General features: G+C 58.2%; 2 protein-coding genes across 2 annotated transcripts; both read right to left on the minus strand.

Moving 5' to 3' along the window:
- Nucleotides 1-2,443: 2,443 nt before the first annotated feature.
- CLDN19 (claudin 19) lies at nt 2,444-8,580 on the minus strand. The gene is made up of 5 exons (XM_069875006.1): nt 8,361-8,580; nt 7,036-7,200; nt 6,748-6,835; nt 5,658-5,804; nt 2,444-2,784 (listed from the first exon to the last, which is right to left on the minus strand). The coding sequence occupies exons 1-5, from the start codon at nt 8,578-8,580 to the stop codon at nt 2,733-2,735; spliced, it is 672 nt and encodes a 223-aa protein (XP_069731107.1). The 3' UTR covers nt 2,444-2,732.
- A 4,938-nt stretch (nt 8,581-13,518) lies between these two features.
- On the minus strand, nt 13,519-22,860 carry P3H1 (prolyl 3-hydroxylase 1). The gene is made up of 15 exons (XM_069874914.1): nt 22,415-22,860; nt 20,507-20,659; nt 19,403-19,592; nt 18,784-18,915; nt 18,374-18,513; nt 17,170-17,259; nt 17,007-17,059; nt 16,540-16,661; nt 16,190-16,317; nt 15,990-16,085; nt 15,731-15,881; nt 14,588-14,705; nt 14,330-14,405; nt 14,041-14,181; nt 13,519-13,959 (listed from the first exon to the last, which is right to left on the minus strand). The coding sequence occupies exons 1-15, from the start codon at nt 22,841-22,843 to the stop codon at nt 13,840-13,842; spliced, it is 2,139 nt and encodes a 712-aa protein (XP_069731015.1). The 5' UTR covers nt 22,844-22,860; the 3' UTR covers nt 13,519-13,839.
- Between the last annotated feature and the right edge of the window lie 120 nt (nt 22,861-22,980).

The raw sequence follows: 22,980 nt of genomic DNA on the forward strand, positions 1-22,980 counted from the left end.
GGAAGGGAAGGAAGGGAAGGGAAGGGAAGGGAAGGGAAGGGAAGGGAAGGGAAGGGAAGGGAAGGGAAGGGAAGGGAAGGGAAGGGAAGGGAAGGGAAGGGAAGGAAGGGAAGGGAAGGGAAGGGAAGGGAAGGGAAAGGGAAGGGAAGGGAAGGGAAGGGAAGGAGAAGGGGAAGGGAAGGGAAGGGAAAGACAAGGGGCTCAGGGGCAGCGGTACCTTCACTTCAGCTCATCACTGGAGCAGAACGATGGCCAAGCTCTTCGTCAACGATGGCTGGGGCTGGGGTTGTGGGTCTTGAAGGCTTTCAGGTGCCGATGGGGTTTAATCCTGACCCACCTGCGGGAGTTGAGGCAATGCAGCGCCAGACGGAGCTTGCGCTGGGCTATTTAAGGTTTTTCCAGGGCACGTCAGATGGGGTTTGCATTCCCTGGCATGATGGGCATCCCTGCCGTGAAAGTGGTCAGAGGTTGGAATGGAACCTCCTCAAAACACATCATGTGGGGAAACCTGCGGGAACCCGCTGGGAATGCTCCCTGGGTGGGGGACGCTGTGTCCCGGGCAAATATCCCACAATTTTCAATTAGACCTTTTAATTACTGCCTATTGCAAGTGGCCTGAGAGATGCTGGGACCCCACAACTGGTGCAGGAGAGCCGGAGGAGTGCAGGTGGCCGAAGCAAAAAAGCTGAAATGCAAGAAGAAATATAAAACCCTTCGGCAGGGCCAACGCTTGGGTGAAACCATCCAGGAGGGGTTGGATTCCTTCAGTTCCCAATGAAAAATCATGGTACTTGGACATCCATGATACTGGTAAAATCCTGGTATGACCCCAGGTGATGCAAAACTGCAGCTACGTGCCCTGGCAGCACCTCTACGAGAGGTTTCTTTTGATTTTCTGCTCATTGAAACAATCAGTTTCTTTTTTATATACATATGTATACAAATATATATAAAATAATTAACCTGCTTTGTCCATTCCCACCTGAAAACCTTTGGAGGGGTGAGAAGGTGTGGGCAGGGGGTTAGATCTACCAGCCAGTGAAAATCAAACCTTGTGACCCTCAAGGAAGTTAAAACTCATTTCTTTTAATAAATGATGCTGCAAGGAGACCCAAACCTTCGTGGTTTAGCACATACTGTGCAGGATAAATCTGCGGTGGCTGGAAGGGAAAATAAAGAAATTAAGTTGTTTTCATTGCCTGGAAGATCTCGCGGAGGCCGGGAGGGCTCTGCGGATGCCCTTGGGGCAGGGCAGAAAGTAAAAATGAACTAAAATGGATAAAAATGGATAAAAAACACCATAGAACAAAACCAGTCATAGCTCAGGGGCGTGAGAAACGCTGCTTTGCATGTGGAGCGGCTGCAGGCACCCAGCCAAGGGAACTTCTTGGTGCTATAAACCCTCACAGCAAAACATTTCTCCTAAGATCTCATCTCAATCTCCCCTCTTGCAGCTCAAAACCCTTCCTTCTCATCCTCTCCCTGCACTCCCTGATCCAGAGCCCCTTCCCAGCTTTCCTGGAGCCCCTTTCAGCCCTGGAAGCTGCTCTAAGATCTCCCCACAGCCTTTTCTTCTCCAGGCTGAACAACCCCAACTCTCAGTCCATCCTCATTTGGGAGACGCTCCAGCTCTTCGATCATCTCCGTGGCCTCCTCCGGCCCCGTTCCAACCGTCCCATGTCCACGTTCCCATATTTTATCACGCTTTGCCCTGTGCGGAACACACGAGGGATTGTCTGGAGGACAGTGGGGGCTTTTGTACTCCCCAAACACGTTAACGCAGCTCAGCTATTATTTTTCCCCACCCTGCTCCCCACCCTCGACGTGATTCCAGGCTGGGAGCCCTTGGGTGACCCACGGAGCTGTCACGGGAGCCACCGAGGGCCCCAAATCCTCGTTGCTGGAGGTGGGATGCGGTGTATCCGTGGACCAGACAAGGATGCTGAGATAAGACATCACCCATGTGAAAACTGAGGTGTGAAGCATCATCCCCCCAAGGAAAACCAGACACGGCCCCACGAGGAGTGGTCCTGCCCCCTTGCCACCAGAAAAAATCAGCTCTAATTAGCAAAGTGCTCAATTAGGCACAAGCTAGCTCTGAGTTGATAGAAAATAAGGGAGACGCCAGCTTTGAGGGTCCCTGCGAGGGGACCAGGCCCGCGATGTTGGGTGCAGCGATGCTGTGGGGGATATCTGGGCTCTTCTTTGAGCTCAGCCTTAAATCCAGCACTTTTTAAAGCTAAATTCCCTCCCTTGAGAGATACACCTAGCAAAAAACTTGAGTTTTTTAGCCAGGGAGGCAGAAAACGTTGAGGATGGAGAGAATCCCCTGCCCTGACGATGCTGCAGGAGATGCTTCAGCTTGTGAGGACTTGGGAGAAGAGAGAACAAAGAGGCGATTCCAGCAAGATGACCACGATCAGAAATATTTTAATACCACTGAGTCACAATTTTTAGTACAAACAAACAAAAAAAAAGCATTTAAAACCCCCACCCGGCCCCGTTCCCACCGCGCACCCGGAGGGGAGTTAATGCAATTTTATAGGAAAAGAATAAAAATGGGGTTTTTTTCCCCTGCAGCACGCAGGGCTTGATATAAAAACACCTTTGGGGTGGGTTTTTAAAAAAAGCACGAGGTTCCTTTCCAATCCTCACACGGGAGATTTAGGAGGGGGTTTTGGGACCCCCATCACTTGGATGCAGCCGCCCCAGCACCCATGGGAGAAGCCAGGCTACAGGTGCTGCTCTGCCCTGAGGGGTGAAGGAGGCTTTTTGACAGAGGGTCTGCGATTTAAAAAGAGAAAAGAGGGGCTGTCAGCCTGCGGGAGAGAGAGAAATCACCCCCCGGCCCCGAGGGAGAAACAGCATCGCTGCCCGTCCAGCAGGATCCGACCCAAAGCAGCGCATGAGCAGAGAATAAAACAGGGGGAAAGGAGGTAAAAGAGGGGAAAACGGAGACAAAAGTGGGGGAAAGTGAGGCAAAAGTGGGGGAATTATAGAATCATAGAATAGAATCATAGAATAACCAGGATGGAAGAGACCCACCAGATCATCGAGCCCAACCATTCCCATCAATCACTAACCCATGTCCCTCAGCACCTCGCCCACCCATCCCTTAAACCCCTCCAGGGAAGGGGACTCAACCCCCTCCCTGGGCAGCCTCTGACAGGGACCAAGGACCCTTTCCATGAAAAATTTTTTCCTAATGTCCAGCCTGAACCTTCCCTGGTGGAACTTGAGGCCATTCCCTCTCGTCCTGTCTCCTGTCACTTGGGAGAAGAGCCCAGCTCCCTCCTCTCCACAACCTCCTTTCAGGCAGTTGGAGAGAGCAATGAGGTCTCCCCTCAGCCTCCTCTTCTCCAGGATAAACACCCCCAGCTCTCTCAGACGCTCCTCTTGTTCTCCAGCCCCCTCACCAGCTTCGTTGCTCTTCTCTGGACTCGCTCCAGAGCCTCAACATCCTTCTTGTGGTGAGGGGCCAGAACTGACCCCAGGATTCGAGGAGCGGTCTCACCAGGGCCGAGTCCAGAGGGAGAAGAACCTCCCTGGCCCTGCTGGCCACGCCGTTTCTGATACAAGCCAAGATGCCATTGGCCTTCTTGGCCACCTGGGCCCCTGCTGGCTCATGGTCAGTCGCTGTCACCAACACCCCCAGGTCCTTCTCCTCCAGGCACTTTCCAGCCAGACTTCTCCTAGTCTGGAGCTGCTCAGGGTTGTTGTGCCCCAAGTGCAGGACCCGGCATTTGGCCTTGTTAAACCTCATCCCGTTGGTCTCAGCCCATGGATCCGGCCTGTTCAGATCCCTTTGGAGCCTCCCGACCCTCCCGCAGATCGACACTTCCACCCAGCTCAGTGTCATCTCCAAACTTACTCAGGGTGCACTTGGTGCCTTCATCCAGGTCATTGATGAAGACATTGAACAGGGCTGGACCCAGCCCTGAGCCCTGGGGACACCACTTGTCACTGGCCTCCAGCTGGAGTTAACTCCATTTCCCACCACTCTCTGGGCCCTCCAGCCAACCAGTTTTCCACCCAGGAGAGTGTGCGCCTGGCCAGGCCAGAGGTGACAGTTTCTCAAGCAGAATGCTGGGAGAAACTGTGTCAAAGGCTTTACTGAAGTCCAGGAAGATACATCCACAGCCTTTCCCTCATCCAGCATCCGAGTCACTTTGTCATAGAAGGTGACCAGGTTAGTTTGGCAAGACCTGCCTTTTGTGAACCCATGTTGACTGGGCCTGATCACCCAGTTCTCTTGCATGTGCTTCATGATAGCACTCAAGATAACCCGCTCCTAAAAGAGGGGGAAGCTGAGGTAAAAACATAGAATCATAGATTTAGCGTGGAAGGGACCTTAAAACCCATCCAGTTCCATCCCCTGCCATGGGCAGGGACACTTCCCACTGGATCAGGGGCTCCAAGCCCCATCCAACCTGGCCTTGAACCCCTCCAGCGGTGCAAAAGCCACCACTGCTCTGCGCAACCTGTTCCAGGGTCTTGCCACCCTCACAGCAAAACATTTCTCCCTAAGATTTCATCTCAATCTCCCCTCTTTCAGCTTAAACATCAGCTACTTCAGCTCACTGGGATTAGAAAATACTAAAATATCAATATTCAGGCTGTTTGGGTCATTCCTGCTCTTTTTCCCTGCAGGACACCTGTCCCAGGACATGGAATATGGACAGACAGAGAGAGGTTCAGCAGGGCTGGGGGGATTTACAGAGTAAATCAGGGCTCTGGTGCTCAAAGAACCGTTAGTAATGGTCCAGGCGAGGTACAAGGAGGTGGAGGCAATTAGAACATCAGCGTTTGGAGACTTCACCACCCACCCCAGGGGATCCTGTCATGGGAAGAGGGATGTGGACCCAGCGGGGAGGCATCAAAACCTTTGGCTCAGTCCATCTGCTACCTGGAACAGCCACGCTGGGCATCAAAAGTGAAAACAAACCATGGCTTAGTGCTCCAAGCCCCTTCTTTCCCTGCTTTAATTTGCCCCACAGCACTTCTTCTTCTTCCTAACAAGGTCACATATTTGTGCCTGGGGAGAAATGAGCTCCGGGCAGGTTTTAGCTCAGCTGGATCCCAGCAATCGGGCTCCAATTGAGAAGAAATCACAAATTAAAAATCGCTGCGTTTGGGTAGCAGGGAGGGGAGGGCCTCGCACAATGATGGTCTCAGCCAAGGCTGAGCTGGCTCTGATGGAGCTGGGCGCTGCTTCATCCCGGGAAAACCAAGCGTCAGCTTCGTTCCCTGCATGCTCCCCAAGCCAGGGCTGCGGGGACGCAGAGGAAGACAGCACAAAGCGCCTCTGTGCCGCCCACCCCCGCGGCATCGGCATCGTGCCCCCGCGGGAGCGCAGCGCCCGGGCGCTCCACAGCATCCATGTGATGGATGGACACGGTCCAACCACCCACATCCCCGGCCACCCTCGGTGAGGGGGACCCACGGGGCTTGGGGCAGCCTGGCAGGGATGGATACGGGAGCTACAACCCCCCAAATCCCTTATTTTAGAGGCTGGTGCTGCAGGCAGCACGGCAACCTGGAAGCTGAGGAGGAGCAGAAAGGTCTGGGGCATCCAGAGATGGGATGCGCTGGGGTCTTGATGGGTTTTGGGAGGGAAGGGAGCGCTGGGCAGCGGGAGGGGAAGGGGTCAGACGTACTCGCGAGCCGTGGAAGGCTGCGACTGGCGGTAGTACGGCTGCGCTCGCCGCTCCTTGGCGGGGCAGGAGCAGCAGAGCAGGGCCCCGCCAAGAACGCTGAGGCTGGCGGCACCCCAGCCGATGAAGAGAGCGGAGCCGAACTCGTACCTGCGGGGAGAGAGGGGAGCGTCAGGGAGAGCAAACCGAGACAGGGACAGGGAATGCCTGAAGCCTTAACAAGGGGATGTTGGGGCAGAGGTTGAGTCTACTTCGCTCTGTCAGTCCTCATCCTTCACGCTGATCCAGCAATTAGGTTTAATCCTTCCTTGCTCTGAAACTCATGGAATCACAGAATCATGGAACGGTTTGGGTTGGAAGGGACATCAAAGCCCATCCAGTTCCAACCCCCATGCCATGAGCAGGGGACACCTCCCACTGCATCAGGGGCTCCAAGCCCCATCCAACCTGGCCTTGAACCCCTCCACGGATGGAGCAGCCCCCACTGTTCTCAGCAACCTTGTCCAGGGCCTCCCCACCCTCACAGCAAAACCTTTCTCCTAAGATCTCACCTCAATCTCCCCTCTTTCAGCTCAAAACCATTCCCCCTCATCCTATCCCTGCACTCCCTGATCCAGAGCCCTTTCCCAGCTTTCCTGGAGCCCCTTTCAGCACTGGAAGATGCTCTAAGGTCTTCCCGCAGCCTTCTCTTCTCCAGAACAACCCCAGCTCTCAGCCTGTCCTTGTATGGGAGATGCTCCAGCTCTCGGATCTTCTCCATGGCCTCCTCTGGGCTTGCTCCAACAGCTCCATGTCCTCCCTGTGCCGAGGACTCCAGAACTGGACACAGGGATCCAGGTGGGGTGTCACCAGAGCAGAGGAGCAGAATCCTCTCCCTGGCCCTGCTGGTCCCACGGCCCCGGATGCAGCCCAGGACACGGTTGGTTTCTGGACTCCTCGTGAACCCTCTCACTTTGTCCCAGCGTAAACTGATGGGTGGTACCAACTGAAGCATCAGGGAGATCTAAAACAGCAGCTGTTGGTGACACAGGTCCCAGAGAGGGAAGGTCCTATGGGATTCAGATAAAGAGCATCCCCCAAGCAGGGCTCTTACCTGGCATTCTTGGGGACACTGCTGTTTACGAAGAACTCGTGAGTCACTCTCGCTGCATACATGGACACGGCTGTCAACGTGCACAAACCTGGACATAGAATCATGGAACGGTTTGGGTTGGAAGGGACCTTAAAGGTCATTTAGACCACACACCCTCCACTTCTATGATTAAACGAGCAGTTCCACCAGGCATCAGCAACACCCAGCCCACCACCTCCTTCCATCAAACAACTCAAAAGGTGTTTGAGGTCTTTTGCGTGAGAGGTGCAAGGGTTGGAGCTGCCTTACCGGAGAGGATGAAGAAGATACCACCAGCAACAGCGATGCGGCTCTTGGTCACGGGATCGTCTTCGCCGACTTTGGTGCATTTCATGCCCACCACGCTCACCACGATGCCGAAGAAACCCAGGAGGAGAGAAATAACCATGAGAGCCCGGGTGATCTGGATGTGAACTACAAAGGTGAGGGAGAAAAGCCGCTCACCGGCGTGCGGGCGGTTGGCCACGGCCGGTCTCTCTCAAAGCAAGGTCACCTCAACCCACGCTGGGGATGAACCTGTCCCTAACCCCATCCTCGCTGCTGGGCTCCGGTGTCACCCACGCAGCTGGTGGGGAACCCTCAGCACAAGCCAGGACGCTGCTCCCAGTGCCCTCCTCGCCCTTCTTCCCCGTCACACTCCTCTTTGCTGTGATTTCCCAAGCTGGGAAACCCCTTGCCCGCGGCGGTTGCCACGGTTCATAGATGCCACAGGGGTGACGCAAAGTCCCGGGGCTGCCGCATGTCCCCCATGAGGCTCTGTCTGTCCCCAAAATGTGATGCCCAGCCTGGAGCTCAGACCCACGGGGACATGCGAAGGGGCTCAGGGCCATGGGATGGGTGGTGTCAGACCCACAGAAGGGCTCAGACTCATAGGATGGGGGGGTGTCAGACCCACAGAGGGGCTCAGACCCACAGAAGGGCTCAGAATCATAGGATGGGGGTGGTGTCAGACCCACAGAGGGGCTCAGACCCATAGGAGGGGGAGGTGTCAGACCCACTGAGGGGCTCAGACTCATAGGATAGGGTGGGTTCAAACCCATAGAGGGGCTCAGACCCGTAGGAGGGGGGGTGTCAGACCCACAGAGGGGCTCAGACCCATAGGAGGGGAGGGTATCAGATCCACAGAGGGGCTCAGACCCATAGGAGGGGAGGGTGTCAGACCCACAGAGGGGCTCAGACCCACAGAGGGGCTCAGACCCATAGGAGGGGGAGGTGTCAGACCCACTGAGGGGCTCAGACTCATAGGATAGGGTGGGTTCAAACCCATAGAGGGGCTCAGACCCATAGGAGGGGAGGGTGTCAGATCCACAGAAGGGATCAGACCCATAGGATGAGGGGGGTGTCGGACCCACAGAAGGGCTCAGACCTATAGAAGGGCTCAGACCTATAGAAGGGGAGGTGTCAGACCCACAGAGGGGCTCAGACCCATAGGAGGGGAGGGTGTCAGACCCACAGAGGGGCTCAGACCCATAGGAGGGGAGGGTGTCCGACCCACAGAGGGGCTCAGACCCGCAGGGGGGTTCGGACCCAGCTGTCCCCTGCCCCTGCCCGGGCGGAGCTGCCCCCGTACCCACCGTCGAGGTTGAGGAGCGACTCGTGGAGACGGCACTGGACCTGCCCGGTGCTCTGCGCGGCGCAGCTCATCCACAGCCCCTGGTGCAGCCCCACGGCCGTGATGATGGCGTCCCCGGCGTACGAGCTCTGCCTCCAGTGGGGCAGCACGGCGGCCGCCAGCGCCGACACCCACCCGCCCAGCGCCGCCAGGTACCCGGCCAGCTCCCGCACCGCGCCCATCACCCGCAGACCCCGCACCGACCGAGCAGACCCCGCACGGACCCCGCACCCGACAGCCCCGACCCCGCAAGGAACGCGCTGCCCCGGACAGGGACAAGCCCCGCCCCTTATCCAGCCTGGCCACGCCCACAAGCCAACATGACCACGCCCCGTCCAGGCCACGCCCACAAACCAGACAGGCCACGCCCCCATTCATCGTAGCCCCCATAGGCTGGCCACGCCCCCATACGGCCAGGCCACGCCCCCATACAGCCAGGTCATGTCCACACAGAGCCAGGCCACGCCCCCAAAGAACAGGCCACGCCCCCAGAGATCAGGCCGCGCCCTCTACACAGCCAGGCCACGCCCCCACAGGGCAGGCCACGCCCCCTCAGAGCAGGCTACGCCCCCAAAGAGCAGGCCACGCCCCCAAAGAGCAGGCCGCGCCCCCACTAGCCAGGCCACGCCCCCACAGAGCAGGCCACGCCTCCACAGATCAGGCCACGCCCCCACAGAGCAGGCCACGTCCTCTACACAACCAGGCCACGCCCCCACAGAGCCAGACCACGCCCACACAGTCAGACCACGCCCCCCCGAGCCAGGCCATGCCCCCCCCCAGCCACACCACAATCCCACACAGCCAGGCCACCCCCCCCCCAGCCTGACCCTGTCCCGTTCAACATAACCACGCCCCCATCCTTCAGGCCACGCCCCAACCCAGCGTGGCCACGCCCCCCAGCCAGCCTGACCACGCCCCCATCCGACATGGCTTTGCCCTATCCAACATGTCTATGCCCCCACCCAGCCAGGCCGTGCCCCCATCCCCACGTGACAGCGCCTCATTCAACAGAGCCACGTCCCTTCCAGTCTGGCCACGCCCCTTCCAGCCTGGGATCCGCCCCATCTAGCGTGACCACGCCCCCAAGCCAACCTGGCCATGCCCCATCCCCAAATGACAATGGATCATTCAATATAGCTCCGCCCCAATCCAGGTTAGCCATGCCCCAATCCAGCCTGGCCACGCCCCCTTCCAGCCTGGCCCCGCCCCATCCCGTCTGACCACGCCCCCTTTCACCTGGCCACGCCCCCAGGACATGGAGTCAGGGTCCCAAGTGGAGGGCATAGGGGGCATGCAGGAGGATCCTGGAAGGGGGAGGATTTGGGGCCTTGGGGGAGATGGAGGGCTTGTGGGGAGGAGATGAGGAATGGAGGGGAGACTTGGGTGGGAGTGGGGGGAGCCTGGGGTCCTGGGGCAGATTTAGGTGGGGGTGGACATTTGGGAGAGAACTTGGGGAGGGGGGATTGTTATCCTGGGGGGAGCCTGGGGTCCAAGCTGGGGGAGATGTGGGGTCTGAGGAGGGAGATTTGGGACCTAAAGGGGAGACCGAGATCTTGGGGGTGATGTGAGGCCCAGGGGGAGGTGTAATTTGGGGACCTAGAGTGAGGATTTGAGTCTGGGGGTAGAGATTTGGGGCCTGGGTGGGTGTGACTGGATGATTTGAGTCAAGGAGGCAGGAGATTTGGGGCCTTAGGGTGAGGCTGGGGTCCTGGAGGAGGTTGGGGGGAGCACAGATTTGGTTTGAGGGGGTGATTTGGGGTTTGGGGGGGAATTGGGTACTGGGAAGAATTCTGGGGTCCAAGGAGGGGGGTGATTGATAGGAATGGTTGGACTCGATGACCCGGGGGGTCTCTTCCAACCTGGTGATTCTATGATTCTATGATTCTATGATTTTGGGCTGAGCAGGGAGATTTGGGATGGAGAGGAGGCTGGATCTGGGATTATGTGGTTATTGGGGGAGTATTTGGGTCTGAGGAGGGAAATTAGGGATCTAGAGGAGGACTTGGAGTGGGAATTGGGCTGGGGAGGGGGGAAGATTTGGAGTGGAGTTTGTCATTCGGGTCCTGGGGGGGGATATGGGTTTGGGGTGGGTTGTGGGGAGGCCTGGAAGGGGGTGTGATTTGGGTCTGGAGGTGAAGATTTGGGGCTTGGAAGGAGATTTAGGTCCAGAGGGGGAGGTTTGGAGCTCAAGGGTGGGTGTGGGGAGCTGTGTCTGGGGGGGGGGGTTGTTTTTGGGACCAGGGAGGGGAGATTTGGGTCTTGGGGCAGACGAGGTGACAGTTGAAGAAGATGGGGGTCCCCAGGGGAGGGGTGGCCACACTCCATCCATGGTTCATGTGCCCCTTGCTGTGGGCTGGGACCTCCCCTCTGGCTTCAGAGGCCACAGGAGTGGGGAGGGGGTCATGGCCCTCCCATCACCACCTCCTGGCTAAGGACAACACCCCAGCATCAACAAGAGGCGCCATTGATGGCAGCGTCGCCCCCGTAGGACGGGGCCACGGGGCGTAGGGGGACACACACACGTGCCACCGCCTTGGTGACACTGAGCGAGTGGCAGCCCTAGGACCTGGCAATCGTTAACGAACCCAACCTCATCAGCAATCTGCTCACGAACGCGGCCACCCGGGGTCGGACACAGGGATGGTGGGCGATCCCTGGTGGGACCATCCATTCCTCCTGGAGAAAGTGTCCCCCCAAGACCCCCATTCCACGTCGGTGAGGAACGAGCGCTGCCCTGCGCCCTCTCTCTCCATGTTGGGGGTGCTGGGCTCGGGCAGGATTCATTTACTCGCATTCCCTGCGTGGTTATGGAAATGGCTCCCACAGGAACAATTCCGTGCCCTGTCCGGGGGTGCCCTGGCACTCAATGTCCTTCTTGTTCAAGGACAGTTCCCTCTTTCCCGCAAGCGTGGGGCCCTTCCCACATGGGGGTCAGGGATGCTGGGGGGCTGATGGAGGAGGTGAAGCACACACGGGACCTGCTCACCCCTCAAAAAGACCCCTTTCCCCCTCAGAAAGATCCCCTTTCCCCTCAAGAAGACCCCTTTTCCCCTCAAAAATAACCCTTTTCCCCTTAAAAAGATCCCTTTTCCCCTCAAAAAGACCCCTTTGCCTCAAAAAGACCCACCTTTCTCTCAAAAAGACCCCCTTCCCCTCAAAAAGACCCTTTTTCCCTTCAAAAATACCCTTTTCCTCTCAGAAAGACCCCTTCACCCCTCAAAAAAACCCCTTCACCCCTCAAAAAGACCCCTTTACCCTCAAAAAGATCCCTTTTCCGCTCAAGAAGACCCCTTTGCCCCTCAAAAATAACCCTTTTCCCCTCAAAAAGATCCCTTTTCCGCTCAAGAAGACCCCTTTGCCCCTCAAAAATAACCCTTTTCCCCTTAAAAAGATCCCTTTTCCCCTCAAAAAGACCCCTTTGCCTCAAAAAGACCCCTCTTTCCCTCAAAAAGACCCCTTTTCCTTCAAAAAGATCCCCTTTCCCCTCAAAAAGACCCCTTTCCCCCTCAAAAAGATCCCCTTTCCCCTCAAGAAGACCCCTTTTCCCCTCAAAAAGATCCCCTTTCCCCTCAAGAAGACCCCTTTTCCCCTCAAAAATAACCCTTTTCCCCTTAAAAAGATCCCTTTTCCCCTCAAAAAGACCCCTTTGCCTCAAAAAGACCCCTTTCCCTCAAAAAGACCCCTTTTCCTTCAAAAAAGATCCCCTTTCCCCTCAAAAAGATCCCCTTTCCCCTCAAAGAGACCCCTTTTCCCTTCAAAAAGACCCTTTTCCCCTCAAAAAGACCCCTTTGCCTCAAAAAGACCCCTTTTCCCTTCAAAAAGACCCTTTTCCCCTCAAAAAGACCCCTTTTCCTCTCAAAAAAACCCCTTCACCCCTCAAAAAGACTCCTTTTCTCCTCAAAAAGACCCCTTTGCCCCCCAAAAGGGCAGCCTGGTCTAGCGGGATGTCCCTGCCCATGGTGGGGGCGGCTTGGAACTAAATGATCTTTAAGGTCCCTTCCAACCCAAACTATTCTATGATTCAAAAACACCTTCCTGGGGTTGCATGGCTGCAAAACCCTAGGCTAAATGTAGAATCATGGAATCACAGACCACTTTGGATGATGGGGCATCCCTGGTTCCTCTGGGAAATTCATCCAGTGTCTCCTCAACTCCATTGTAAAATACTTCTTCCTTATCTCCAATCTAAAAGATCTGCCTTTTGGTTTCAAATCTCTGCCCTGGCCCTGTCTCTGCAGGCCTGGGTTTAAAGTCTCTCACTCTCTCTTTCGTATGAACCTCCTTTCAGCACTGGAAGCTGCTCTAAGGTCTCCCCCTCGCCTTCTCTTCTCCAGGCTGAACAACCCCAGCTCTCCTCTTCTCAAGGGTGTCCAGGTCCCTCTGGGTCCATCACTTCCCTCCAGCAAATTATCTGCACCACTCATGGAATAATAGAACATCCCAAGTTGGAAGGGTCGCACAGGGATCATTGAGTCCAACTCCTGTCCCTGCACAGGACACTCCAACACTCACATTGTGGGGCTGAGGGTGTTGGCCAAATGCTTCTGGAATATTGTCAGGCTTGGTCAGGCTGAGGGGAGACCTCATTGCTCTCTCCAGCTACCTGAAAGGAGGTTGTGGAGAGGAGGGAGCTGGGCTCTTCTCCCAAGTGACAGGGAAAGGATGAGAGGGAACGGCCTCAAGCTCCACCAGGGGAGCTTCAGGAAAAAATATTTCATAGAAAGAGTCATTGGGCACTGGCAGAGGCTGCCCAGGGAGGGGGTTGAGTCCCCTTCCCTGAAGGTGTTTAAGGGACGGGTGGATGAGGTGCTGAGGGACATGGTTTAGTGATTGATGGGAATGGGTGGACTTGATTATCCGGTGGGTCCTTCCCAACCTAGTGATTCTGTGTCCAGGGAAGCTGTGGCTGCTCCATCCCTGGAGGCGTTCAAGGCCAGGTTGGATGGGGCTTTCAGCAACCTGATCCAATGGGAGGTGTCCCTGCCCGTACCAGGGCCCTGCAGGCTCGTGTTCCATTTGCCATCGAGGCATGTTCACAAGGAGGGAATTATGTGTCCCACGACTGGAGAGCAGCCACATAGAGGACAGCAGCCTCCAACCGCTGCTCAGCAAGGAACAGCTTAGAAAAATCTCACCTTTATTCACCCATTTTCTGCAGAAGGCACTTAAATAGCGGCAGCCTGAGCCGAGGGGAAGGCACAGCACCGAGCCCTCACCCTCAGAGAACATCCCTCCCTCATTCCCGTGTCCCCACCCTAGAGTCTCTGTGACACCCCATGTCAAGTGGCAGCTCCAGAAGACGATGCTGGATGTAGGGGTGGTGCAGGGCACCCCCAGTTCCCCATCCCTGAGGAGGTGGCATCGAGCAGCTCGACAGCCTCCTGAAGCCACGATGCTGGTGTTGCTGGTCCCAGTAGGGATGTCCTGGTCCCTGTGGGACATCACAGCTCGTCCTTCTCCACCACAACAGCAACCGGTGGTTTGTGCTCCAGCTCCTGCAGCAAATCCCCCTCTTCCATGCCAAAAAGCATCTTCACCAGCTCGTCCGCCTGCACGCGCTCCTGTGGGGCAGCCCCAGGGGGTTAAGTGCGGCCACCATCCCCCCTCAAAGCCACCCATCCGCTGCCGGGGAGGGAGCTTACCCGCTCACCGTGGCGAGGGTCCAGGGTGAACCAGAGGGCGATGGCACAGCGCTGGCCTTTGGTCACAGCTTTCACCCCGTGGGGGTTCTCCGAGCCAGAGGAGAAGCCCACAGCACGGCCACACTGGGGTTGCACCTTGGCCTGAGGTGGATGGGAGACCCCGGTCAGGATGCAGCCAGTGGCAGTGGGTATGAGTTGGGCCCCTCAACCCACCAACCCAACCACATTCACAAGGGTAGGAGCTGGGTTTGGGGCTGCACGTGGATCCTCAAGGAGCTGAGCTACTTACAGTCTCTGTCTTGGCATCCAGCTCGGTGAAGTAGAAAGCTCCTCCTTCGAAGTCCCCGTTGAGGTAGAGGATGGCACTAAAAGAAGGGGACAAGCACGCATGACAATCATCACCACTAGTCCAGCAATCAGGTAAGTCTGGAGCTCTCTCAACACCACAACAAGAGCCAGAGGTAGGAACCCACGCTGGGTTCTCCTCTCACCCTGCTCCTCCCATCCCAAGCCACGGTGCCCTCAGGCTGACAGCCACCACCAGTACCTGTAATCCCGGAAAGTGTAGGCTGGAGGTTCTTTCACACACACCAGAGCCTCCGCGTTGAGGATGCAGTTGTCCACGTGCACCTCGTGGCTGTTGTCACTCCGGCCTTCTTGCTTCTCTAGGGAATGAGACCTCCCGCATCAGGATCCCTTTGTCCCTCCAGGGCTGGGGTCTGTCCCCAAATGCCACATTCTTGGAGGTGACAAGATAGTCACCTGTAGCATAAACCCCTTCCGCTGGCTGCAGCGTGGACCATAAGAGGGCGGCACAAGCCTCCACTGACTCGTCCCACAGCATTTCCATGACCCTCCAGACACAGTCTATCCCAGCACCCAATCCCAAAAGCTTCCAGGTGCTGAAACCCAGTATGGCATGAAGCCACCTGTCCCACTGGAGGCAGCCACAAAAGCTGCTCATCTTCTCCCTCTGGACTCGGCCCTGATGAGACCGCTCCTCGAATCCTGGGGTCAGTTCTGGGCCCCTCACCACAAGAAGGATGTTGAGGCTCTGGAGTGAGTCCAGAGAAGAGCAACGAAGCTGGTGAGGGGGCTGGAGAACAAGAGGAGCAGCTGAAAGAGCTGGCGGTGTTTATCCTGGAGAAGAGGAGGCTGAGGGGAGACCTCATTGCTCTCTCCAACTGCCTGAAAGGAGGTTGTGGAGAGGAGGGAGCTGGGCTCTTCTCCCAAGTGACGGGGGACAGCATGAAAGGGAATGGCCTCAAGCTCCACCAGCGGAGGTTTAGGCTGAACATTAGGAAAAAATTCTTCACAGAACTGGTCACAGGTCCCTGGCAGAAGCTGCCCAGGGAGGGCGTTGAGTCACCTTCCCTTCCCTGGAGGGGTTTAAGGGACGGGTGGACGAGATGCCGAGGGACATGGTTTAGTGATTGATGGGAATGGTTGGACTCGATGAGCCGATGGGTCTTTTCCAACCTGGTGATTCTATGATTCCCAAACCAGGCTTAGGGACAAGCTCCCCACACCTTCCTTTTGGGAACAGGAGACGGTTAGCGAGCAGTGAGGAGATCTCCAAGGAAAGGTCCAAGGCCAGCCCACCCCAGCTGCTGGAGGGGACCCAAACAGGATGAGAGGCTGGAGGAGACTCATTTCTCCTCGGGTTGTGCTCCTCCAAGACCGTGCTCACCATCGATGGCCGTGCGGCACACCAGGTGGGAGTAGGAGAAGTGGAGCGGGACCTCCAGACGGAAGTAGGACTCCATCATGTGCCGCACCTTCTCCGTCACGTTGTAGTAGAGGTAGGCACTCCGCAGGGGCACCTTGCCCTCCTGGCCCAGCTGTGGGGACGGATGGGACATCAGCTCAGCCCTACACAGTCACCTGCATCCCAAGCCCCATCCCTGTTCTCCACAGCGTTCCTGTCCCCTCCCCACAGCCATGCCAACCTTGAGGGCCTTGAGGACAGTCACGCCATAGAAGGTCTCGCTGGGGGTATGAGGAGACGTCTTCCCGCGATAACCATCCCCGGCTGAGGCAGCCGCCTGCAAAACGCAACTGGTGTCACTGGTTCTTCTGAGCTGCAGGATGGGACCCTTCTGCCTCCCCCCCGAGCCCGTCCCTGGTCCCCCCCAATCCCCACGCTCACATTGGTGAGTCTCTGCAGCTCCCGGCACTCCTCGTCAGAGAGGACCCCGTCCACCACGACGCGCTGGGAGCCGTTCAGGGCTTTGGAGTTCATGGTGACGCTGGCTCCTTTGTACACCAAGGGGCCACCTGCAGGACAAAGGATAGGAATGGTTGGACTCGATGATCCGCTGGGTCTTTTCCAACCTTGTGATTCTATGATTCTATGAGAGAGGATCAGGAGGACACAGGGATGGGTGCCACCAACCCTGAGGGAAGCTGAGCTCCTGCCACCACCCGTGTGGAGGGACTGTGAGCTTGCAGCGGGGACATGGAGGTTCCCATCCCACCTCCCCTTCCAGCCCTTCCCACCTTCTCGGATGAACTTGCTCATATCAGCAGACTCCTTGGCCTTTTCCTCCACCAGCGTCTCGATCTCCTTCATGAGGTTCCCGATCTCCTCCGAGATGCGTGCTGCTGTCTCCCGCTCCACCCTGGACACGTGGCAGCCATCAGCTCCACCGCCCCACGAGTTCCCATGTCAGGAACGAGGGACAACAGGACAAGGACAAGGTGCCTCCAGGGGCCAGCGACAAAGCCCAAGGCTTTGAGAGTCATCTCAGTGCATCCCACTCCCCAAGCTTCTTGGCACGTCCTACCTGTTATCATCCCAAAGGATGCATGGGGAGCAAAGCTCTGCTCTCCAGCAGCCTCTCACAACCCCAAACATCCTCTCTGGAAGCAGCTCCGGGGCCTCTGGCCCAAACCCCGGGGTGGAGGAGAGGAACGACCCACCAGCCCCACCTTTGGTTTGGCTCCCAGCTTGGGAGAGCACTCACTTCTGTTTCTCTCGTAGCCTTTTTGGTATCACCTCCTCGGGTGTCCACGTGTCCTGTGGCCAAAAGAACATCCTCAGGAGCTGGACAAGGATCTGACTGGGATGCTGATGCCTCATCCCTTCCCATCTGCGCGCTGTGTCCAGCCCAGCCCAGCACCACTCACTGGGTCCACAAAGGGGATGCCAAAGACATCGTAGCTGAAGAAGAGCAGCTCCTTCTCCATGAGGCTTCGCTGGTGGTACGCCCGGATCTCCTGTGGGGAGGGGCAGAAGAATGGGGTCTGGGCATGGCACGAGGGCTCTGGATCTGCCCCGAGTGAGGCCAGGGAGGTACAGGGTCTAACACCATCCCCGTAGTCCTTGCTCCAGACCCACAACCCTGGTTTCCCAGTCCCTCTGGCAGCCAAGGAAGCAAGAGCTTTCCCCATCCTGCATGAATTTCCCAGTTGCATGTGGATGAGTCCTGGGGAGAGGATGGAGGACACAGAGGCACAGGCTCTGCAAGAAGCTCTTTGGAAGCAGAACCCTTCCCTGCTCCCACTGATGTGGGGCAGATGACTCCATCCCTTCCCACCACTGCCCAGACAGCACTTAACCCAGATATTTTGAGGTCAGTTCCTCTCCTTTTTAAGGTTTCACTTCACCTGGAGAAGTCAGAGGAGGCTCAGATACTCCTAAAGAGCCTGCCTGCCTCTCCCAGACCTCTTCCACAGGAGCCGCTCCAACTATGCAAGCCATCAAGCCTTCACTTGGCAAAAGACCCTTCACCAGTGATCACAGAATCTTAGAATCAACAGGTTGGAAGAGACCCACAGGATCATCGAGTCCAACCATTCCCATCAATCACTAAACCATGTCCCTCAGCACCTTGTCCACCCATCCCTTAAACCCCTCCAGGGAAGGGGACTCAACCTCCTCCCTGGGCAGCCTGTTCCAGTGCCCAATGACCCTTTCTGTGAAATATTTTTTCCTGATGTCCAGCCTGAACCTTCCCTGGCGCAGCTTGAGGCCATTCCCTCTCGTCCTGTCCCCTGTCCCTTGGGAGAAGAGCCCAGCTCCCTCCTCTCCACAACCTCCTCTCAGGGAGTTGGAGAGAGCAATGAGGTCTCCCCTCAGCCTCCTCTTCTCCAGGCTAAACACCCCCAGCTCTCTCAGCCGCTCCTCATAAAGCCTGTTCTCCAGCCCCTTCACCAACTTCATTGCTCAGTCTCTCAGCTCTTTTCCACCTGTTGTGTCCTGCATCCATCTGTTCCTCCCTACCCCGTCGCTGACGAATGGCTGGAGCAGAGCAGACCTCAAAAGCTCTGCAAGAAGCCCCAGGAGTGGAGAAGACGTCCCTGCAATGGCTCATCCCAGCCACTCGCTCACCTCTCGGGGTTGAATGGGTCCTGCCAGGTTTTCCCCCAGGACGGCGGTGTAATAGGCCAAATTCTGGTTCATCACTTCATCCTTTGGGAAGAAGAGCAGGTAGGTCTTGGCGCATTCAATGGCTTTTTCGTAATTCCCATCTGCAAAGAGAAACGGGGCTGTGACGGAGCACGCACGGAGTAGACAGAATCATGGGATGGTTGAGGTTGGAAGGGACGTGTCTCAGACCAGGTTGGATGAGGCTTTGAGCAAACTGATCCAGTGGGAGGCGTCCCTGCCTCTTGGGTTGGACTAGATGACCTTTGAAGGTCCCTTTCCAACCCAAATCATGAGTCGATGCTTTCTGCCCATGAACAAAGCTTTATGCAGAGCATGATGTCCAATGGAAGAGAAGGCAAAGAGGCACTTACTGTTGTAGTAGGCAAACTGGAGGTAGTTGAAGTGCGAGGGCAGGAAATCTTCCAAGGGCTTCTCCCTGCTGGGCTCAGAGGCCAGCTCCGTCACGCAGCCCTGCTTGCAGCTTAGCACCTGCATGTAGTGATCTGGAGGAGAAAACACCCCTGTCACTGCTCATGGCCACCCAAAAGCCGGCAGACAGGACCTTGAGGTGCCTCTTCTCCAACCTCCTGCTCCCGGTAGAGCTGCTGCCAGCTGGAAACCCTCAATTATGATGGTTTTCCCACTTCTGTGCGATTGGTAGTGGGGCTGTGCCGCTCTCTGGAGGCAGAATGGCCATGCCCAGCCTCTTATCTTTGTGTCCTGGTGACCCTCTGCCAGCTCCTCTCCTATTTCTCCATATCCCTTTGGAATCTGGGAGATTCCTGGACATCATGCCCCGTACCAACCATGGGGAAACATCTTCTGCCACTTACTGGCCAAAGAGAAACCTAGGATGGGCTTTAAACTCTTTGGTGACCCACTATCCCCCAGATCTTCAGAGACTCACCACCCCCTGGGTCTTTGGGGACATTCTGGGGACTACCACCCTCCACAGCCCTTGAGGTGGGATGCAGCTCGTGTGGCTCCCACCTGTGATGGCCTGGAAAAGGTCCGCATTGTACTCCAAGTAGTTGTAGCCCTCGTAGTCGTAGGGTCCCTCGCAGAGAGCGCGGCACTCGACATCTGCCACAAAATACTCCTCCAACGCCTTCTCCAGGTGCAGGATGGCTGCAGCCGGCTGCTCCTCCGAGTAAAACCGGACGCCGAGCCGGAATTCCGTCTATGAAGGAAGGAGAAACAATAGGGTGGGATCAAGACTCTGCTCCCTGTGACAGAGCACTCAGTGTGCCTTGTCCTCACGGGCTGCCCCATCCCTGGAGGTGTTCAAGGCCAGGTTGGATGAGGTGTTGGTCAACCTCATCCAGTGGGAGGTGTCTCTCCCCGTGGCAGGGAGGTGGAACTGGATGGGCTTTGAGCTCCTTTCCAACCTAAACCATTCCATGGTTCTGTGATTTTATGATCTTGAGGGAATGGCCTCTTGCCAGGGGAGATTCAGGCTTGACATCATGAAAAAATTTTTCACAGAAAGGGTCATTGGGCACCGGCAGAGGCTGCTGAGGGAGGGGGTTGAGTCCCCTTCCCTGGAGGGGTTTAAGGGACGGGTGGACAAGGTGCTGAGGGACATGGTTTAAGTGATTGATGGGAATGGTTGGACTCGATGATCCTGTGGGTCCTTTCCAACCTGGTGATTCTATGATCTCCACCTCCATAAGGCTTTGCAAGCTCTGTGTCAAGCGATGTCACCTGGGCTCTGGCTGAGAGGCAGAACTGTTCGCTTCCATCTTTTTTGCAAGTGTGGAAACGTTAGATTTGATTTTCAGGTCTTGGATGACGCAAACAGAGATGTTCATCTGCACCACGTGGTCTGCAACCTCGTGAAGAAGCCAGGGAATGTTTCTTGCATGCAAAGGCAGTAGGGCAGCCAGCGATACTTCTCCATCCTGTCTCCCCAGGTGAGTGAGAACAGCCCAAACCAAAGCATGGAAGGAAAGACCAAACCGTTCTGTGATTCTGTGACGGGGATAGACCTGAGCACCAAGGTGGCACCTCCTGAGCTTGCGAAGCCAACTGCTGTGGTGGGACCTGCCCAGGTCTGGCAGTGGAGGGATGTTTTGGGCGAGTCGGGGCTCTCACCAGGTGGGGTTTGGCCTCCAGGTCGGTGAAGTCCCCCTCGCGGACGCCCGCCATGGCTTGGTAGTACTCGAGGTTCTGCCGCATCTCCTGGTGCCCGGGGTTGGCCATGAAGAAGGTGTGTGCGGCCGCGGCCGCCTGCGCTGGACGGTTCATCTGGGGGGGATGAGACCAGGGGGTGAGGCTGCGGCCACCCCACAGCGTTGGGACCCCAGGAACAGAGGGGACCTCAGGAGCAGAGGGAGACCCTGGGAACGGAGGGGTCCCTAAAGGGGGGCACAGGAGGGACCCCCAGGAGCAGAGGGAGAACCTTGGGTGCAGAGGGGACCCTGGGGACAGAGGGGACCCTAAAGAGCAGCAGCAGGGAACCCCAGAAGTGGGACATTGGGGACCCTCAGAAGCAGAGGGGAACCCTGGAGAGTGGAGAGGGACCTTAAAGAGGGGCACTGGGGCCCCTGGAGAGTGGAGGGGAACCCTGGGGACAGAGGGGACCCTAAAGAAGGACAGGAGGGATCCCCAGGAGCAGAGAGGGACCTTGGGGAGGGGGACCCTAAAGTGGGGCATTGGGGACCCTGAGGTGCGGAGGGGGATGCCTGGGGACAGAGGGGACCCTAAAGAAGGACAGCAGGGATCCCCAGGAGCAGAGGGGGACCCTGGGGAGTGGAGGGTGACGCTTGGGAGCAGAAGGGGGACCCTAAAGTGGGGCACTGGGGACCCTTGGGAGCAGAGGAAGACCGTGGGGACAGAGGGGGGACCCTAAAGAAAGGCAGGAGGGACCCTCTGGAGCATTGGGGACCCTGGGGAGCAGAGGGGGATGCCTGGGGACAGAGGGGACCCTAAAGAGAGACAGCAGGGATCCCCAGGAGCAGAGGGGGATGCTGGGGAGTGCAGGGTGACCCTTGGGAGCAGAAGGGGGACCTTAGGGACAAAGAGAGGACCCTAGAGCGGGGCGTTGGGGACCCCGAGAGCAGAGGGGTCCCCAGGCGGGGCAGGGGGGGGCTCCGGTACCGGGCCGGGGGCGGGGCTGGGGGCGGCCCCGGCGAGGACCGACGTGGCACTGGAGCGGGATGAGGGGGGGGAGCAGGGAGGGGCCGAGGCCGCCGTCCCAACCTCGTCCCCGGGACAGAGAGAAGCGGGTCCCGGGCTCCCCCGACCGCCCGGTGCCACCAATCACCAAAGCGCCCCCGGGACCCCACCGGGCATCACCCCCCCCACCCCCCCCCCCCCCGGCTCCCGCTGCACCGGGACAAGCCCCGTCCCGTCCCGGGAGCCCTCCCCGTTGTCCCCGCTGCATTCCCGGTCCCGGTGGATCCAGACACCCCTCTACCGCTCTCCCGGTACCGGCCTCACAGATCCCCAGACCCCCCATCCCCTGCATCTTTCCCGGTCCCGGTGCCCCCCCTGCATCTCTCCCGGTCCCGGTGACTCCTCCTGCATCTCTCCCGGTCCCGGTGACTCCTCCTGCATCTCTCCCGGTCCCGGTGACCCCTCCTGCATCTCTCCCCGTCCCGGTGACCCCCCTGCATCTTCCCCGGTCCCGGTGCCCTCCCTGCATCTCTCCCGGTCCCGGTGACCCCCCCTTGCACCTCTCCCGGTCCCAGTGACCCCCCTCTGCATCTCTCCTTGTCCCGGTGACCCCTCCCCTGCCCCTCTCCCGGTCCCGGTGATCCCCTGAAGCTCTCCCGATGCCGGTGCCGTTCCCGGGCCCCCGGTCCATTGCCCCGGGACACTCCTGCACCTCGCCCGGTCCCGGTGCCTGCCCTCCCCCCCCCGGTCCCGGTGCCCCCCCTGCATCTCTCCCGGTCCCGGTAGCTCCCTGCTACCCTCCAGGTGCCGGTGCCCCCCGGTGTCCCCCTGCCCCTCTCCCGGTCCCGGTTCCCCCTCCCCACGCCGCTCTCCCGGTGCCGCTACCTTGAAGTAGGCGACCTGCAGGTAGTTGTAGGGGCTGCGCTTGTCGAACTCCCGCTGCAGCTCCTCTCCCAGCCGGTACCGGGAGGGCGCCCCGCAGGCTCGCAGGCAGGCGGCGCGGCGGAGCAGCCCGCGGAAGAAAAGCAAATCCCGGAGCACGGGCTCCATTTGGGGCTCGGCGAAGGGCTCGGCACCCGCCGTGGCGTTCGCGCAGCGCAGGCGGCAGCGGACGGAGCGGGAGCGCAGGGCGGCGCGGGCCCGCAGCGCCCGCTCCATGTGCAGCACCACGGCCGCCCAGTCCCCCCGCGAGTACGCGTCCGTCCCCGCCGCGAACAGCGCGTCCGGGGGCTGCGACGGCAGCGGGGGATCCACCGGCTCCGGGGCCGCTCGGGACAGCAGGGACAGCAGCGCCAGCAGCGCCAGCAGCGCCATGGCCCAGCCTGGCGGGGGCAGCGGGCCCCGGGCCCGCCCCGGGGGAAGACACGCCCCCTAAGCGCCGCCGGCCAATCAGGGGCCGCCGCTCCGCCCGAGGACACGCCCCTTAAGGGCCTGCGGCCAATCAGCGCGTT

This window comes from Phaenicophaeus curvirostris, chromosome 22 (assembly GCF_032191515.1).
Source record: "Phaenicophaeus curvirostris isolate KB17595 chromosome 22, BPBGC_Pcur_1.0, whole genome shotgun sequence".
NCBI classification, from domain to species: domain Eukaryota; kingdom Metazoa; phylum Chordata; class Aves; order Cuculiformes; family Cuculidae; genus Phaenicophaeus; species Phaenicophaeus curvirostris.

Bases quoted from the DNA above. Each gene is read 5' to 3' on its own strand.
- CLDN19 (XM_069875006.1), bottom strand. From the start codon at position 8,580: ATGGGCGCGGTGCGGGAGCTGGCCGGGTACCTGGCGGCGCTGGGCGGG. The intron at 7,201-8,360 runs GTGGGTACGGGG...TCACCTTTGTAG, and splicing joins GTCGCTCCTCAACCTCGACG to TTCACATCCAGATCACCCGG. The intron at 6,836-7,035 runs GTAAGGCAGCTC...TTCTATGTCCAG, and splicing joins TATCTTCTTCATCCTCTCCG to GTTTGTGCACGTTGACAGCC.
- P3H1 (XM_069874914.1), bottom strand. From the start codon at position 22,843: ATGGCGCTGCTGGCGCTGCTGGCGCTGCTGTCCCTGCTGTCCCGAGCG. The intron at 17,260-18,373 runs GTGAGCGAGTGG...CCCTCCCCACAG, and splicing joins GACCCATTCAACCCCGAGAG to GAGATCCGGGCGTACCACCA. The intron at 14,406-14,587 runs GTACTGGTGGTG...CCCTTCTTTTAG, and splicing joins TACACTTTCCGGGATTACAG to TGCCATCCTCTACCTCAACG.